The sequence below is a fragment of the Oncorhynchus tshawytscha genome, linkage group LG17 (genome assembly GCF_018296145.1).
Source record: "Oncorhynchus tshawytscha isolate Ot180627B linkage group LG17, Otsh_v2.0, whole genome shotgun sequence".
Classification (NCBI taxonomy): domain Eukaryota; kingdom Metazoa; phylum Chordata; class Actinopteri; order Salmoniformes; family Salmonidae; genus Oncorhynchus; species Oncorhynchus tshawytscha.
The window spans coordinates 1,455,963-1,475,195 of record NC_056445.1 but is presented as its reverse complement, the minus strand read 5'-3'; the positions used below and the strand labels follow the sequence as shown (position 1 = coordinate 1,475,195).

General features: G+C 45.3%; 1 protein-coding gene across 4 annotated transcripts in view; it reads left to right on the top strand.

The window, feature by feature from the left end:
• LOC112216690 (endothelin-converting enzyme 2) overlaps positions 1-19,233 on the top strand; it is a 98,365-nt gene that overhangs the window by 46,763 nt on the left and 32,369 nt on the right. For all 4 annotated transcript variants that reach the window (XM_024376674.2, XM_024376673.2, XM_024376675.2 and 1 more), the window contains 4 exons: positions 1,845-1,969; positions 2,751-2,897; positions 3,179-3,244; positions 9,955-10,143. In XM_024376674.2, coding sequence (XP_024232442.1) covers positions 1,845-1,969; positions 2,751-2,897; positions 3,179-3,244; positions 9,955-10,143 — 527 coding nt within the window. The remainder of the gene's footprint in view (positions 1-1,844; positions 1,970-2,750; positions 2,898-3,178; positions 3,245-9,954; positions 10,144-19,233) is intronic.

Below are 19,233 nucleotides of genomic sequence, written 5' to 3'. Positions count from 1 at the left end.
TAATTTTTGTGTGATTTTGTTGTCAGCACATTCCACTACGTAAAGAAAAAAGTATTTAATAAGAATATTTCATTAATTCAGATCTAGGATGTGTTATTTTAGTGTTCCCTTTATTTTTTTGAGCAGTGTATGTCCCACCCTTAGGTAGCAACTTGGTTAATTATTACCCTGCCACCTAGCACCGTTGCTGTACAGCGCCAGCTAGTTGGTAAAAGCTAATTGTGCCATGTATTGTAAATAAAATGCTATTCAAACTATATTGTCCTTGTGAGAATGTCACCCTATACATACCATCCTTGTTCATAACGTTAAGTTACTGGATAAATTTTTTTGGGAGGGCAGCAGGGTGGAGGCACGTTTCTAATCAAGATATGAATTCACTAGTTGGTCCTTGGTCGCGTTAGCATGTCTAGAGCAGGGTCACAGTATGTGCCCACAATGGCTAGTTAGTATTATGTTGCCTGTCCTCCTGTGGATGTAGGTGCGCGACAATGTATTCTTTGGCCTTGGTTGGGTCTAAGAAGGGAGCAATGATCTTCAGTACAGCTGGGTAAAGAATGCCGAACTTGGTGTCCAGACAGCGGTGTAGGAGCCCCCTCACCTCGTTGACTGACCTCTTCTTCATGACTGCCGCTGTGTGAATATGTGAATATTTTGGCCGTTGTGGGTGATGGGAGCCGCTCGCACTGTCTTACGGAAGACATCCTCCTTCTCCTGAAGGTAATGGAATTTAACTACTATGGGTCTGGGCGGATACCCATTCTTCGGTGCAGACTGTATGCTTCTGTGCGCACAGTCAAGGGTGGGGGCATAATCGAGGCCTTGAATTTCCTGTAGCAGTTTAGCCATGAACAGCGTAAGCCGCATTCCTCCTATGGTTTCGAGTCCATCTCTCACGCCGAAAATGCGACCTTTCCACCAGCGCTGTCTGTTCTCAAGGTCCTCAACCTTGGAAGTGAGTTTGACGACATCTAATGATAGCTGGGTGACTTGCTCTTCCAGTGTCACCACTTTGTCTGAGTAAATATTTGCCCCATCTACCATGCTATTCAGATGGGTGTCATGTCGCGCCAAGTATTCGTTAACGGAGTCGAACTTTATGTAGACCTCGGTGGCAAGAATAGCTATTTGTGCTGATAGGTCAGTGGATAATGACTCCACCTTAGACAGCACAGTCTGTTCAGATTTAATGATAGCTGCATTCCCATGGATAGTTCGGGGGGGATCAGAGTCTGTGTCAGCTGAGCCCGAGGCTTCAGCAGAGGCCTGCTCCTTTTTGACCCACGGCCGTTGTCTCGACATTTTACGATTAGAAAGCCAAATATTTCAGGAAAAAAAGACAAATTAGTAATTAGTGGGTTAGTGGGTTTGATTCCAAATTGTTACAAAATGAACATGGTGGGGAGGTATTAATAGTAAATTGTTCGCCCTGGATCAGAGCACGGAGAAAACGCGTCTTTACATGTTGCTGCTCACCAGCGCCCCCCGGTTTACCGTTTATCTCTGGATTAATTGTTGGAGTAGAGGACATTGTGCATTTCACGGAAAATACCAACCTAATGTTTATATTCCAGGACATATTAGCTAGAAACAGCAAGCTAGCTAGCTAAATTGCAATAAATGTTTAATGCTTTTCAACTTGTCCCCAAATTAATATAATTGGTTCAGAGTTTGTTTTGATATTTCAACCTGAGTGTCCTGATCGTGTCTGGTGTGGGGGTACAAAATCAACATGCATGTGTCCGGTTTGATCAGCATGTCACATAATCACATTAACCTCTTCTCCTCCTCCTCATCCATCTTTCCATCTTCTTCCCTCCCCCTCTTTTTCTCTACTACTTTAGAGAACGGCACGTTCAACTCCAGCAGTGACGCCGAGAGGAAGACCCAGTTCTACTACCTGTCCTGTCTCAACGAGCAGCACATCGAGGAGCTGGGAGCCACGCCCCTCATTGACCTCATCGCAAAGGTCAGCTTCGCTTCAGACACCGCCCCCTTCACACACACACACACACACACACACACACTGCATCCCAATAAACTCTCATTTCTCCAAAAGTGTGTATACTTCAAGGATTTGAAAGGGAATGGTTTGTACATGGAAACTCCCTCTAGGCCAGTGGCCAGAGTCAAGATACAAGCCTATGCAACATTAATAAATGAAAAACAGTTCTGTAGTAATGAGGTTTGTGCAGTAGGCTATAGACACAGTACATTTTCACTCCGTATTGGCTATGCTTGAATTGCCCTGCCAATATTGATCTTCTCAGACCACTGTATATGATCACATTGGTAACAGATAACAGATTGTACTACTTGTGAGGCACAGCTAAGTGAGCACAATATATATATACAGTGGGGCAAAAAAGTATTTAGTCAGCCAACAATTGTGCAAGTTCTCCCATTTAAAAAGATGAGAGGCCTGTAATTTTCTTCATAGGTACACTTCAACTATGACAGACAAAATGAGAAAAAAAAATCCAGAAAATCACATAGGATTTTTAATGAATTTATTTGCAAATTATGGTGGAAAATAAGGTGACCAATAGTAACAACGCAAGCTTATCGGAAACACTTTGCAATACTCATTCATTCCAGCTGCAGTGCTGGTTGTAGTGTGAGTGGAAGTAAGAAGAACACACATTTTTTTGGCTTATAAAGGTGTTGAACAAAGTGTTGCCATAAAAAAGAGCAGCTCTTTTCTGTATTCGTTGAGTCTCTCTAGTGTGTGTGTGTGTGTGTGTTTGCAGACAGGGGGCTGGAACATCACAGGGCCCTGGGAGAAGGACAACTTCATGGAGGTTCTGAAGACAGTGTCGGGCCCCTACCGTGCCCAGCCATTCTTCACCATCGGAGTCAGCGTGGACCCCAAGAATTCCAACAGCAATGTCATCCAGGTCAGTTGCTCTGGCTCTGGGTCTTTTTAAATGAAAATATATGTACTAGCATACACAAACAAACATATAGGCATGCATGCACAGACACAGACAGACACACGTGGGCACACGTAGACAGACGTACACGTGCACATGCACGCACACACAAACACACACACACATATTTTAAGCTTTTATATAATAACAGGTGCCGAATATGATAGTGAATGGACTCCGCACACTGCAATTCATTCTCCCTTATGATTAGTGTGTTTGCTCACCTTTTGATGCATTTCTGACAGGTGGATCAATCGGGGCTGTTCCTCCCCTCGCGGGACTATTACCTCAACAAGACAGCCAATGAGAAGGTGAGTAAAGTTCAGGTGGGTGGGGGCCAGCCAGTACATGTGTGGTCTTTTCCTACCTATGGCTGTCAACATGAGGTACCATAATAAATTAAAATACAGTAAATTACTGTCACAGGAGGCTGCTGAGTGGAGGACGGCTCATAATAATGGCTGGAATTGAGTAAATGGAATTGCATCAAACAAATGTAAACCATGTGTTTGATTTGTTGGATACCATTCCATTGATTCTGTTCCAGCTATTACTATGAGCCTGTCTTCCCCAGTTAATTTATTATCCAAAGCTTAGGAATTTCGTTCAAAATGTCAAGCTTCACAACATCATTAAAACACAATATCATCATGTAGTCATACATGTACTGTCTGCAGAAGATGGCGGCTTCCCCTCCATATAAATAAAGGTGAAATAAATAAATGTATCTGCACAGGATTCTGTGGAGGGGGTCATCCATTATCTGTTTATCTAAAGGTTGACGTGTATCTTGTTGTTCCATTCTAATTTACCCTCCCTATAGCCTGTCACAAATCTCTCTGACACAACCCAGCATATTTTAGCAGGGTGGTGGTCACTTTACAGCAAACTAGAAAGACTGAAACCTTCCACTGAAAATGAAGCCAGCAGCAAGTGTTTAATTTTGATTGCTCTCATTCTCTTGTGACTATACCACACCAGAGTAGAGTCGGGAATGTTTACTAATAAATGGTGTTTCACCTGGAAGAACTCTGAGCCTTAGTTATAGTCACTGTAGCCAGAGTTTTTTTTCTGATCCGGTCATGTGGTCAACAACAACTCTTGTGTTACGGTTTTCTAGTGGTGATGAAGGAGAGTCGGACCAAACTGCAGCGTGTCGATTGAGATTCATGTTTAATCAAATAAAGAAACACGAACACTACACAAAACAATAAACGTAATCAAAACCGAAACAGCCTATCTAGTGCAAACTAACCGAGAGTACACATAGGACACTAAGGACAATCACCCACGACAAACTCAAAGAATATGGCTGCCTAAATATGGTTCCCAATCAGAGACAACGATAAGCACCTGCCTCTGATTGAGAACCATTCCAGACAGCCATAGACTTTGCTAGATAACCCACTAAGCTACAATCCCAATACCACCACCAAAACCCCCAGACAAACACACCACAATTACAAAAACCCCATGCCACACCCTGGCCTGACCAAATACATAAAGATAAACACAAAATACTTTGACCAGGGCGTGACAGAACCCCCTAAGGTGCGGACTCCCGAACGCACAACCTAAACCTGTAGGGGAGGGTCTCGGTGGGCATCTGTCCGCGGTGGCGGCTCTGGTGCTGGACGTGGACCCCACTCCATAATTGTCTTAGTCCACCTCCTTAGTGTCCCTTGAGTGGCGACCCTCGCCGCTAACCTTGGCCTAGGAAACCTAACAACGGGCCCCACTGGACTGAGGTAGCTCGGGACCGAGGGGAAGCTCGGGACCGAGGGGAAGCTCGGGACCAAGGGGAAGCTCAGGAGTGAGAGGAAGCTCAGGAGTGAGAGGAAGCTCAGGAGTGAGAGGAAGCTCAGGAGTGAGAGGAAGCTCAGGCAGGTTGATGGATCTACCAGATCCTGGCTGGCTGGTGGTTCCGGCAGATCCTGGCTGACTGGCACTTCTGGCGGATCCTGGCTGACTGGTGGATCCTGGCAGACTGGCGGATCCTGGCTGACTGGCGGATCCTGGCTGACTGGCGGATCCTGGCAGACTGGCGGATCCTGGCTGAATGGCGGATCTAACTGATCCTGGCAGACTGGCGGATCCTGGCCGACTGGCAGTTCTGGCGGATCCTGGCTGACTGGTGGATCCTGGCAGACAGGCGGATCCTGGCTGAATGGCGGATCTAACTGATCCTGGCAGACTGGCGGATCCTGGCAGACTGGCGGATCCTGGCCGACTGGCAGTTCTGGCGGATCCTGGCTGACTGGTGGATCCTGGCAGACTGGCGAATCCTGGCTGACTGGTGGATCCTGGCTGAATGGCGGATCTAACTGATCCTGGCAGACTGGCGGATCCTGGCCGACTGGCAGATCCTGGCCGACTGGCAGATCCTGGCCGACTGGCAGTTCTGGCGGATCCTGGCAGACTGGCGGATCCTGGCCGACTGGCGGATCCTGGCCGACTGGCGGATCCTGGTCGACTGGCGGATCCCGGTTGACTGGCAGTTCTGGCAGATCCCGGCTGACTGGCGGATCTGGAAGAGTCTGGTTGACTGGCAGATCTGGAAGAGTCTGGTTGACTGGCAGATCTGGAAGAGTCTGGTTGACTGGCAGATCTGGAAGAGTCTGGCTGACTGGCAGATCTGGAAGAGTCTGGCTGACTGGCAGATCTGGAAGAGTCTGGCTGACTGGCAGATCTGGAAGAGTCTGGCTGACTGGCAGATCTGGAAGAGTCTGGCTGACTGGCAGATCTGGAAGAGTCTGGCTGACTGGCAGATCTGGAAGAGTCTGGCTGACTGGCAGATCTGGAAGAGTCTGGCTGACTGGCAGATCTGGAAGAGTCTGGCTGACTGGCAGATCTGGAAGAGTCTGGCTGACTGGCAGATCTGGAAGAGTCTGGCTGACTGGCAGATCTGGAAGAGTCTGGCTGACTGGCAGATCTGGCAGATCTGGAAGAGTCTGGCTGACTGGCAGATCTGGAAGAGTCTGGCTGACTGGCAGATCTGGAAGAGTCTGGCTGACTGGCAGATCTGGAAGAGTCTGGCTGACTGGCAGATCTGGAAAAGTCTGGCTGACTGGCAGATCTGGAAGAGTCTGGCTGACTGGCAGATCTGGCGACGCTGGGCAGACTGGCGACGCTGGGCAGACTGGCGACGCTGGGCAGACTGGCGGCGCTGGGCAGACTGGCGACGTTGGGCAGACTGACGGCGCTGGGCAGACTGGGGGCACTGGCGGCGCTGGGCAGACTGGCGGCACTAGCTGCTCCATATAGGCTGACAGCTCTGGCGGCTTCTTACAGACTGACAGCTCTGGCGGCTCCGTGCTGACTGGCAGCTCCTTGCAGACTGACAGCTCCGTGCAGACTGACAGCTCCGTGCAGACTGACAGCTCCTTGCAGACTGACAGCTCCTTGCAGACTGACAGCTCCTTGCAGCCTGACAGCTCCTTGCAGACTGGCTGCTCTATGCAGACTGACATCTCTGGCTGCTTCATGCAGACTGACAGCTCTGGCTGCTCCATGTAGGCTGACAGCTCTGGCGGCTTCTTACAGACTGACAGCTCTGGCGGCTCCGTGCAGACTGGCAGCTCCTTACAGACTGGCAGCTCCTTGCAGACTGGCAGCTCTGGCTGCTCCATGCAGACTGACATCTCTGGCTGCTCCATGCAGACTGACAGCTCTGGCTGCTCCATGCAGACTGACAGCTCTGGCTGCTCCATGTAGACTGACAGCTCTGGCTGCTCCATGTAGACTGACAGCTCTGGCTGCTCCATGCAGACTGACAGCTCTGGCTGCTCCATGTAGACTGGCAGCTCTGGCTGCTCCATGCGGACTGGCAGCTCTGGCTGCGCTGAACAGGCGGGAGACTCCGGCAGCGCTGTAGAGGAGGAAGGCTCTGGCTGCGCTGAACAGGCGGGAGGCTCCGGCAGCGCTGTAGAGGAGGAAGGCTCTGGCTGCGCTGAACAGGCGGGAGGCTCCGGCAGCGCTGTAGAGGAGAAAGGCTCTGGCTGCGCTAAACAGGCGGGAGACTCCAGCAGCGCCTGAGAGGAGAAAAGCGCTGGCTGCGCTGAACAGGCGAGGCACACTGAAGGCCTGGTGCGTGGTGCTGGAACTGGTGGTACTGGATCGAGGACACGCACAGGAAGCCTGGTGCGGGGAGCTGCTACCGGAGGACTGGAGTGTGGAGGTGGCACAGGATGGGCTAGACCGTGAAGGCGTACTGGAGATCTTGAGAGCAGTGTTGGCACAGGACGTGCAAGGCTAGGGATGTGCACAGGAGGCCTGGTTGCGTGAGGCTGGCACCAACTTCACCAGCCGACTAACACGCACCTCAGGACGAGTATGGAGCGCTAACCCAGGTGCCATCAAATCCCCAACACGTTCCGTCGGGCGAATTCCATGCAAAAAGCACCAACACAGCAACTCCCTCATTTCTCTCTCCTCCAATTTCCCCATTAACTCCTTCACAGTCTCTGTTTCGCTCACCTCCAACACCGGCTCTGGTTCTGGTCTCCTCCTTGGCTCCTCACGATAAACAGGGAGAGTTGGCTCAGGTCTGACTCCTGACTCCGCCACACTCTCCCTGAGCCCCCCCCCAAGAAATTTTTGGGGCTGATTCTCAGGCTTCCATCCGCTACGCCGTGCTGCCTCCTCATATCTGCGCCTCTCAGCTTTCGCCGCCTCCAGTTCTTCCTTGGTGCGGCGATATTCTCCAGGCTGAGCCCAGGGTCCTTTACCGTCCAGTTCTTCCTCCCATGTCCATTTCTCCAGGTGGTGCAGCCTCTCCCACTGCAGCTGCTGCTGCTCCTGCTGCTGCTGCCTGTTAACACGCTGCTTGGTCCGTTGGTGGTGGGTGATTCTGTTACGGTTTTCTAGTGGTGATGAAGGAGAGTCGGACCAAACTGCAGCGTGTCGATTGAGATTCATGTTTAATCAAATAAAGAAACACGAACACTACACAAAACAATAAACGTAATCAAAACCGAAACAGCCTATCTAGTGCAAACTGACCGAGAGTACACATAGGACACTAAGGACAATCACCCACGACAAACTCAAAGAATATGGCTGCCTAAATATGGTTCCCAATCAGAGACAACGATAAGCACCTGCCTCTGATTGAGAACCATTCCAGACAGCCATAGACTTTGCTAGATAACCCACTAAGCTACAATCCCAATACCACCACCAAAACCCCAAGACAAACACACCACAATTACAAAAACCCCATGCCACACCCTGGCCTGACCAAATACATAAAGATAAACACAAAATACTTTGACCAGGGCGTGACATCTTGGCCCAACTGGACACCAACTAGATGTGCAGCCTTACTATGACACACCTGATTCAGCTAATTAAGGTCCTAAGGAGCAGCTGATTAAAATCAAGTGTGTTAACACTAGTAGTGGTCGGTGCCATTTAAGATGAGGGAGGATTTATTTTATTTTATATGAACATGGCCTTATTTCTATTACAGCATTTTGGATGACTGTCATTCATATTCCATTCCCCCAGCTCAATGTAACATCGATAGGTTTAGGCTACTACATGATACTCAAATTTTCCCTGTACCCATCATGAGGTTGCTACAACCTAGCCTATGAATGAAAGTTTACAATGTAGGCTCAGAGGTCGAGAGCATTTTGAGTAATCAAGGTGACTGATAGTGGCACATTCAATACCACCTTGCACACTCTTGACTGCATCTAGCTGATCTAGAGTGTCATCATTAGTCCAACATTTGAAAACAAGAGTTTCTATTTGACAAATTCAGGTATGTTTATCCCTGTTTTGTTTGCTTCTGTTTAATAAATGTTTTTAAACATAATCTGTGGAATGAATACACCCCAGATCACACGCAAAAACAGTTCACTTTCATACCAGACACATACAAACAGCTCATTGTATATATAATACATTTTTGCATCTATCTACTGGCTCTCCTCCTTTCACCTTTTCTCTTCGTTTGTGGACTTCAGTGCACAACACATCAGCTGTCTGTGACCAGGTAAAACAAACTTTCCAAGCCAAACCTTCATATCATGACTGCTAACTGCTACACACAGCCTACATCATTGTCAATTCATAGTCAACATAGCTACTGGAACTAACGCGTTAGTAAACCCGCTACAATCATGCAGTACAGTGTAGTCCACAGCAATCAGTTTAGCAGTTACATCAGCGAGCCCTGGTTGCAATACATTAATACAACCAAAAGCTTACCTTGACAGTGTTGGATAGCCATAGCCAGCTAGCTAACATAGCATCACTCTCTATTTGAGCCAGATGTTTAAGTAGGCTAAACTAGCTAGCTACATTTGACAAAACAAAAAACTATGAAATATAGATAACTCTCTCTCTCTTTGTTCAAAACTGTTCAACTATTGTCTTTATCTCTTTTTGAGCTAACTACTCACCACATTTGATGCACTCCAATGCTAGCTATTTGTAGCTTATGCTTTCAGCACTAGATGCATTCTCTGGTCCTTTTATTGGGTGGACAACATATCAGTTCATGCTGCAAAAGCTCTGAGAGGTTGGAGGAAGTCCTCTGGAAGATGTCATAATTACTGTGTAAGTTTATGGAAGGGGGTGATAACCTTGAGCCTCCTAGATTTGACATAAGCTAGCTGTCTGGCTAAACCATGGTACTACCCCACAGAGTGCTGCTGAGGCTCCTGTAGACCTTCATTGCGAAGCAGTTTGTTTTAATCAATTATTTGGTGATGTAAAATATATTTAGAATAGTTTTATCTAAAAAGGATAACTTTTTTTTACTGTTTCAATATTCGTTTTTTTCTTAAATTCAATGGGGATGGTCATCCACTGGAGCCTCCACTGGTTAACATTAACTATAGCAGGCCTAAAACAAAATCCATGTGGAGGGTTTGCAATGAAAAACTAAAACGGGTGTTTCTCATTGAACAAATTCAGATTGCACCTCCCCGTTTCACTCTGCTTCGCACCGTTGTCTTCCATTTGGTGGCAAGTGAACACAACCCTGTGCTTATCCTGTGTCCCCTCCCAGGTGTTGAAGGCATATCTGGACTACATGGTGGAGCTGAGCCTGCTATTGGGGGGGGATAAGAACTCCACACAAAGTCAAATGCAGCAGATCCTAGACTTTGAAACGGCGCTCGCCAACATCACCGTACCGCCGGACGAACTTCGCGATGAGGAGAAGATCTACCACAAGATCACCATCGCCGAACTGCAGGTGTGTATGCGTCTGTTGGGTGGGGGATTACAGAGAGAACATGTGCACTTCCATGTGCAAGCAGTTGCTTGGATGTGAGTATGTATGAGAGAGAGAGGGGGCGAGAGAGAGGTACATATGTGAGGTGGATTTTTTGTGGGGTGGATTTTGAGTGGATCAGAACCCCATGCCATCAGATCAGGCTGTAAAGTTTGTTCTTAATCAAATAGTCTGTTCCCACATTTTCTTCTGTCTCCATTACAGTGTCAAAACATGCATGGCTTTTTCTCGCAGTCTCTCCCACACCAACTCACCACCACCTTCTGAAAGCCTCTTCACACATTTGTCTGTGTACTCTGCCTCTCCTGCAGTCCTCATTTTTGTTTTGGAATGTTTCCCTGGTTGCCAAGGTGACTGTTGCCAAGAGCTGTTGCTAAGCTCTTCTATCTCCAAGGCTGCAGCAGAACTGCAGAGAGATAGTGAAGGGAATGCTAGTGGTTGGTGGACATGGAGGAGCCTTTCATCAACAAACGGATAGAATGAATGAATGGAGAGTCAGTTGAGATGGTGCTCTGTTTCATAGGAATTGAAAGTCATCATTTGTAGGATGGGTTGAATCAGTGAAATGGGTGGTAATGGGTAGATTGTATATACTTCTGAAATTTGAATATAATCACCCTAGAAAATCAGTCTGTTCATCTTAAGCCTGCAAACACAGTCGAGTTGATAAGGCATGAATTTGAATGGCAATGTCGTAAATCCTTTGTTCTGTTTCTGATGGTTCTAAACACTGGATCATTACATTAAATCTCCAGGGTCATGTTCATTAGGCACCAAACAGAAGCAAATGGATTAAAACAGGGAAGGACTAGCTGGACTTGTCCAATAAGAAACACACATTTTCGTTGTCTGTAGCAAAAAACATCTTAAATGGGGGAGTAAATTATCGATGAGCAAAGCTTTTAATGATGACATGACAGGCCCCTAACGTTTTCTACTACAACTCCGGTATACATAGACATACTGTAAATGAATGGGAGCTACTATGATCCTATCCTTACTAGTGTTGCACATTACACCGAAACGGTTCATCTATCAAATGTGTCTCACGTTTGCAAATCAACTAAATGTATTGAACTTATTAGAAAAATGTATTTGTCAAAGTTTATCATAAGACATTAACAGAATGCATTGTATTCCCTGCAACTTTCTGAAGAGGCAACCATACTGGAATGCCCCTGCCTGTGAGTGTGCAGTGCGCATATGTTTACCACTTTGTGTAACCGTTAGCGATGATAATGACAACCATCTTCAGGTAGATGGAAAGGCTTTGCCAAAACCTCAATTAAAAGTTAAGTACAAAGTAGCATGTGCCTACCTGGCAGAATAAGGATTATTTGTATCAATACAGTAGCCATATGATCTGGAAACTCCATCACATGTGCGCTAAATATCGATAATCAAAAAACGGTGTTTAGTGCAGGGACACTTGAATTAAAGGGTATATTTCAGACTTCAAAAGTGGACCCAAATATCAAATCATTTCTGCGTAACAATTCAAGTCGAACTGACAGCGTTTTAACTACTTTGCAGACAATCATAACATCAGTAAATAACATCAAATTCCCAGTTCATGCTTAAAAACAGGTTTTAAAAATAGCTTCTATTTGACTCAAAATTCCATGACGTGAAGTAAAATATTATTGGCAGAATAGATGGATGTAGTTCAATGTATGATTTAATATAATTCACCAATACATTTCTTGGTAGTCCAAAAATATTTATATCAGGTTGTAAATCACAGCTGGCCTGGTACATTGTTTGCTGCCTCCACCCATTCGGGACTGGAGTGTTTCAGTTTCATTGACTCAATATTTTGAACAAAAACGGACGACTTTAGCTGAGGCTGGGAATGTCAAAACAATCAAGCTAGCAAGGGTAACGATCACAAGTCAGTCATAATGTGGCTAATAGGCTAGCAGACGTGTCAAACACAAGGACCGAGGGCCGAATAGGACACACAAGCGAGTATAAATGAGTCAACAGTTGAGTCATCTACTATATGATATTACAGCCTGATGCGCTCGCATCGGTGTGTCCCATTTACAGCCCGCAGTGGTTTGTAAAGTGTACAGGCACATGCCAAGGTCCTAGCTAGGCTACTGTCCAATTTGGGTCGCAGTTGCATGTTTAAAAAAAATTCTGTCCCTTGAGTTCATTGTGTTTTTTCAATATGGACTGTGTGTTGAGTTTGACACCCCTGGGCTAGCGTATTTATTTAGCAAGCTAAAAATACCCAACTTAACATTAGCTAGCTAGCTGCTGGGAGGATGGCATGTCATTGGAGGAGTGGGTGAGTGACCAACTTTTTTCCCCCTCATATCGTTTTTTGGTGGCTACAGCTAGAGAGGCAGGTGTCATTTGGTTAGCTAGCAAGAAATGTGAATCCCTTTGCTAGCTAGCTCGCTATGTTGAACATGAACGACTGTTATCCACAGTTGGAATATCTCTTTGTCAATAAAATGTATTTGGCATCGATCAAATGGGCGGGCAGGCAAGTTCCCATTCAGTTGTCAAACATGGGTTGGGACAAGCATACATTGGCAGGCAAGCTGCAGAAGGTCGAGCAGGCTACTTTTCCCAACCGTTTCAGTGCAATTTTGACGGCCAACTAGGTTAAATAGTTTGAGAGGGTTTATCTAATGTTCCCTTGTTCGATTGTAGCTTATCTAGCTTTGACTAACATTGATATTGTTGTTGTTGATGGTATTTACATGTGTATTTTGTATCTTTTGGCGAATGCGTTCTAAATGGTCTAAAGTCGCTACTGCCTGAAACAACACAGTCCAGTTCAAAGTGAATGACGGCAGGCCTGTGTGACAAATGGCTTATTTGCATATAGGCCTACAGTAGCTGACTATGGCACACCGGTCTGCATAGATAGACTCCGGTCCTAGACAAGACACATGTTTTTATTAGGTTTTATTTACTGCCGTGTCTATTCATTGTCTAAACACACTGCCTTTTTCTCTATATTGCTATAGAATTTTCACAAATGCCTTACTATGAATTAATGAAAATGTCAGAATTATTATTATTTAAAAAAACTAAGTGTCATATTCTCCCTGGGCATGTATATGGACAGATTTTAATACGATTTATATTGCTAAAAATCTGTCAGTTCCACTTTCAGTACCTTACTGACATTGTTTTCAATTTTAAAAAATATTCTAAAAGAAACAAAAATTAGCAAGAGCAATTTCTCAAGCAAGGATTTAGCTAGGACTGTCTGGGAGTGGTCTGAGTAGGGAGGGGGAAACTGAAAACGAGTACCGCATGGTGATCTCACCAGGCAGGCCAAAACAGGCTGAAATATTTTCAAACAGCTCTTACACTAAAAGGAAATCATCATTTTCACAGTATTATTCCAACCTCCTAGTGTAGAAATATATATTAATCACAGGAAAATCATGTTTTTGAGAATGAAAACAGAATAAAAAAATCTCCCCGCTTTCTTTTTTTTTGCCATGGTACTGTTTTGGTATTGAGTATCATGATACTAAATCTGGTACTAGGGTAGTGTCAGTCATGAAAATTTGTCAGCTGGTAACTGTCATGCAAATAACTGCCGGTCTCATTGTAATTGACCGTTAGTTAACATAAACACGTTTAGCATCTCCGGGCTTCCACTCTAGCCTTAAAGCCACTGATGCAGACCTTTTGGAACATCTACATTTTTAAAGAGTCTAATACATCCATTTAATATAGCCTATCACAATAAATCTATTTATTTAGGTCCGGTCTAAAGAAACATTATGATTTGAAGAAAATGTAACCTATCTCAGAAGAATAGAATATTCTGAGTCGTCCTTATGTTATAGGCCCTGATCCGGCTATGCCATATGGCTGTGTGCTACACTAGTTCATTTTGCAGACAAGGTTTGCTTATAATTCCTGTGTCATTATTTTATAGTAAGAAGAATACAATTGAACATAGCATGAATAAAATAGAAAGGATGTTTTCCCTAAGTTATTACCGAGGGAGTGCACACATGCTGCTATTCTGTGTTGAGCGGTTAACCTCTCTGGGATATTCGGGATGGTAGCGTCCCACCACACCAACAACCAGTGAAAGAGCAGGGCGTCAAATTTAAAACAACAAAAATCTCATAATTAAAAATCCTCAAGCATACAAGTATTTTACACCATTTTAAAGATACAATTCTCATTAATCCAGCCACAGTGTTGGATTTCAAAAAGGCTTTACAGCGAAAGCAACACAAATGATTGTTAGATCACCACCACGTCACAGAAAAACACAGCCATTTGTCCAGCCAAAGAGAGGAGTCACAAAGAGCAGAAATATAGATAAAATTAATCACTAACCTTTGATGATCTTCATCAGATGACACTCATAGGACTTCATGTTACATAATACATGTATGTTTTGTTTGATAAAGTTCATATTTATATCCAAAAATCTAATTTTACATTGGCGTGTTATGTTCAGTAGTTCCAAAGCATGCAGTGATTTTGCAGAGAGCCATATCAATTTACAGAAATACTCATAATAAACATTGCTAAAATATACAACTATTATACATGGAACTTTAGATATACTTCTCCTTAATGCAACCACTGTGTCAGATTTCAAAAAAACTTTACGGAAAAGCATACCATGCAATAATCTGAGTACGGCGCTCAGAGACCAACAGCCAAAGAGATATCTGCCATGTTGTGTAGTCAACAGAAGTCAGAAATAGCATTATAAATATTCACTTTCCTTTGATGATCTTCATCACAATGCACTCCCAGGAATCCCAGTTCCACAATAAATGTTTGATTTGTTCGATAAAGTTCATAATTTATGTCCAAATACCTCCTTTTGTTAGGGCATTTGGTAAACAAATCCAAACGCGCGTGCAAGTCCAGCCGAAAGGTCGGACGAAAAGTCCAAAAGTTTATATTACAGTTCGTAGAAACATGTCAAACGAAGTATAGAATCAACCTTTAGGACGTTTTTATCATAAATCTTCAATAATGTTCCAACCAGAGAATTCCTTTGTCTGTATAAATGCAATGGAATGCGAGCTAACTTTCACACGACCCCGCATGTGAAAGTGACAATCTGCCAGACACCTGGCTCAATCCCCTCTCATTCTGCCCCCCTTCACAGTAGAAGCATCAACCAAGGTTCTAAAGACTATTGACATATAGTGGAAGCCTTAGGAAGTGCAAAATGACCCATACACTGTATATTGGAATGGCAATGAGTTGAAAAACCTCAGATTTCCCACTTCCTGTTTGGATGTGTCAGGTTTTCGCCTGCCATATGTGTTCTGTTAAAGTCACAGACATCATTCAAACAGTTTTCGAAACTCCAGAGTGTTTTCCATCCAAATACACTAATTATATGCATATTCTAGCTTTTATGGCTGAGTAGCAGGCAGTTTACTCTGGGCACCTTCATCCAAGCTACTCAATAATGCCCCCCAGTCACCAAGAAGTTAACAAAGTGATTATTTGAAACAGGTCCTCCTATTTGCTTAATTTAGAGTTATTTATGCAACATTAGTTGTGATACAAACCTTAGGCTATATGTTTTGATTTCTAATACATTCTAAGCCTGCATGATGCAACTCTAATGATGATTTGAAAAAAAGTTGCATAAAGGGATGTGCTCTGCTCTGTTTCTTGCACAGGTTGCACAAAGTGCTTGATAATATTCTCACCCATCAGACTATTCTCAATTTAATCGGGTCTTTACATAAAGCCTACTAATATACAGTAACAGTCAAAAGTTTGGACACACCTACTCATTCCAGGGTTTTTCTTTATTTTTACAATTTTGTACATTGTAGAATAATAGTGAAGACATCAAAACTATGAAATAACCAAAAAACAAATCCAAATATTTTTTATATTTGAGATTATTCAAAATAGCCACCCTTTGCCTTGATGACAGCTTTGCACACTCTTAGCGCCGCCCTCTGGTGACAGGTGGAACCATGACAGTACCCCCTTCTAGGGCTACCACTATGAGTCACGGATCCAGGATGTCTAGGTCAGGCACCCATGCCCGCTCCTTGGGGCTGTAGCCCTCCCAGTCCACCAGGTACTGCAGGGTGCCTCTGACCCGACGAGCCTCCAACAGACGCAGGACAGTGTAGGCCTGGCGTCCGTCGACAAGTCGAGGGGCGGAGGGGCAGGTGTGGGGGGAGAGAAGAGACTGGTCCTTACCAGCTTGAGATGGGAGACATGGAAGGATGGACAGACCCTCATAGACCTGGGAGGCTGGAGACGATAGGCGACTGGGTTGATGCAACTCAGGATCTTGAATGGTCCTGTGGAGCGAGCTTCCGCATGTCCACCTTTAAGAGAAGAACACGGGTGGACAGCCGCACTCGTTGACCAGGTCGGAGGAGCCTGTACAGGCCTTTGGTGCCAGTTTGCCTGGTGTTGGTGTCAGGCAGATGAGCAGAGCAAGGAGGATCACTCTCTGATCCAGGGGGAGGACGAGGGGGAGGACCCGAACTGACACTCAAACGGCGACAGTCCAGTGGACGAGTTTGGCAGTGTGTTGTGATCATACTCCACCCAGACAAGAAACTTCTCCAGCTCCTGGTTGGCCCACTCCATTTGCCCATTTGACTGTGGTTGGAACCTCTAGGAGAGAATTACAACACCCCGAGCAGGGAGCAGAAGGCTTTCCAATACTGTGTGGCGAACTGGGGTCCACGATCCGAGACAATGTCCTGGGGAGGTCTGTGTAGTCGAAAGACATGGGTAATCATGAGATCATGAGATCAGCGGTCTCCTTTGCTGAGGGCAACTTAGGTAAGGCAATGAAATGGTCGCCGACTTGAGGACTTGCTTTGGGCACAGGTGGAACAGGCCGCAACAACAGAGCTCACATCAATCATGTTGGGCCACCAGAATTTCCGCCTCAGGAACTCCAGTGTTCGATTAACCCCTGGATGCCCAGTTAATTTAGAGGAGTGTCCCCATTGTAAGCACTTGAACGGGCTGATCACGGAACATAAAGTCTGTTAGTGGGACCCCTGCCGGGCTCAGGTTCTCGGGTCTGGGCTTGTCGTACCGTGGTCTCTATATTCCAATACACGGGAGCCACAATGCGGGAGCTGGGGATGATGGGCTCAGAGTCCCTCTAATCGTGTTGGCAAGGAGAGGGACATCGTGTTGGTGGCACAGGACATCTGCTTTCTGATTATTGGATCCCGGGTGATAGGCAAGAGTGAAGTTGAACCTGTTAAGAAACAGAGCCCACCTATCCTGGCAAGCGTTCAACCTCCTGGCTTCTTGAATGGAGACCGTTCTTATGGTCCATCCAGATCACAAAATGATGAGGTGCCCCCTCCAACCAGTGTCTTCACCCCTAAAGTGCCCACTTGACTACCAAAAGCTCATGTTTGTCAACATCGTAGTTGTGTTCTGCTGGCGAAAACCACTTGGAAAGAAAGGCACATTTGTGAATTCTGTTGTCCCGCTCGTGCCTCTGTGAAAGGAACCGCCCCTGCTCTGGTGTCCGAGGCGTCCACCTCTACCACGAAGGGACAAGTAGGATCAGAATGAACGAGGATGGGTCCGGAGGTGAAATGTCCCTTGAGCTCTATGAATGCCCTGTCAGCCTCAAGGGTCCAGCCAAAACGGGTCTGAGAATTGCGGGTTAGGGCCGTGAGATGCGCTGCCACCACACCAAAGTTGCATATAACACGCATGTAAAAATGGGCAAACCCGAGGAACCGCTGGACTTGTTTGAGTGAAGCGGGACGGGGCTAGTCAGTGACCACCCTAACCTTAATAACGTGTTTGGGATAGGGGGGCAGTATTTTCACATCCGGATGAAATGCGTGCCCAAAGTTAACTGCCTGCGACTCAGGCCCAGAAGCTAGGATATGCATATAATTGGTAGATCTGGATAGAAAACATCCTAAAGTTTCCAGGATTTTTTTTTTAGTTCACTGTGCTTTCAATTGGTTTTCTATGGGGAACTAGAGTTCTGAGGCACCTGGTTGCAGTTCCTATGGCTTCCACTAGATGTCAACAGTCTTTAGAAATTGGTTGATGTTTTTCTGTTGAGTAATGAAGAAGCAGGGCTGTTCAGACTTAGTGTCAAGCCAAGTGGACACTTTTGTTTGGGGGGCGCGACCTGGCGCTTGCTCCACATTGCTTTTATCCGCTATTGAACAGAGTATATTCCGTCTTAAATTGTATTGATTATTTACGTTTTAGGACAACTAAAGTAGGATTAGGAAAGTTGTTTGAAATGTTTGGACCAAGTTTACAGGGAATTTATTAGATAATTTGTAGTCATGTTGGGTGAGTTGGAACCGGTGGTTTTCGGAATCAAATGCGCCAAATAAATGGACATTTTGGGGATATAACGAAGGAATTTATCGAACAAAAGGACCATTTGTGATGTTTATGGGACATTTTGGAGTGCCAACAGAAGAAGCTCTTCAAAGGTAAGGTATGAATTATATTGTTATTTCTGACTTTCGTGGTGCATCTCCCTGGTTGAAAATGTTTTTTTTTATGCATTTGTATGATGAGGCGCTGTCCTCAGACAATCACCTGGTTTGCTTTCGCCGTAAAGCCTTTTTGAAATCTGACATTAGCTGGATTAGCAAGAAGTTAAGCTTTTATTTGGTATATTGCACTTGTGATTTTATGAAAGTTAAATATTTCTAATAATTGAATTTGAATTTCGCGCTCTGCAATTTCACCGGATGTTGTCGAAACCAATAGCGGAACGTCTAGCCATAACAGGTTGACAGGGTCCAATTGGATGCCGGCGGTAGAGATAATTTGGCACAGGAAAGAAACTTGGGATACATAGAACTCACACTTCTCAATCTTGACGTATAGTTGACTCTGCAGGAGGCATCTCGGGACGTGCAGGATGTGTTCCGGAAGGGTCTTGGAGAAGATCAGGATGTCGAGGTAAACAAAGACTAACTGATTAAACATATCCCTAAGAGTTTCATTGACCAATGCTTGGAAGACTGCCGTTGAGTTCGATAGTTCGAATGGCATGACTAAATCATCATAGTGGCTGCTAGGGGTGTTAACCTCACTAGCTTCCCACTT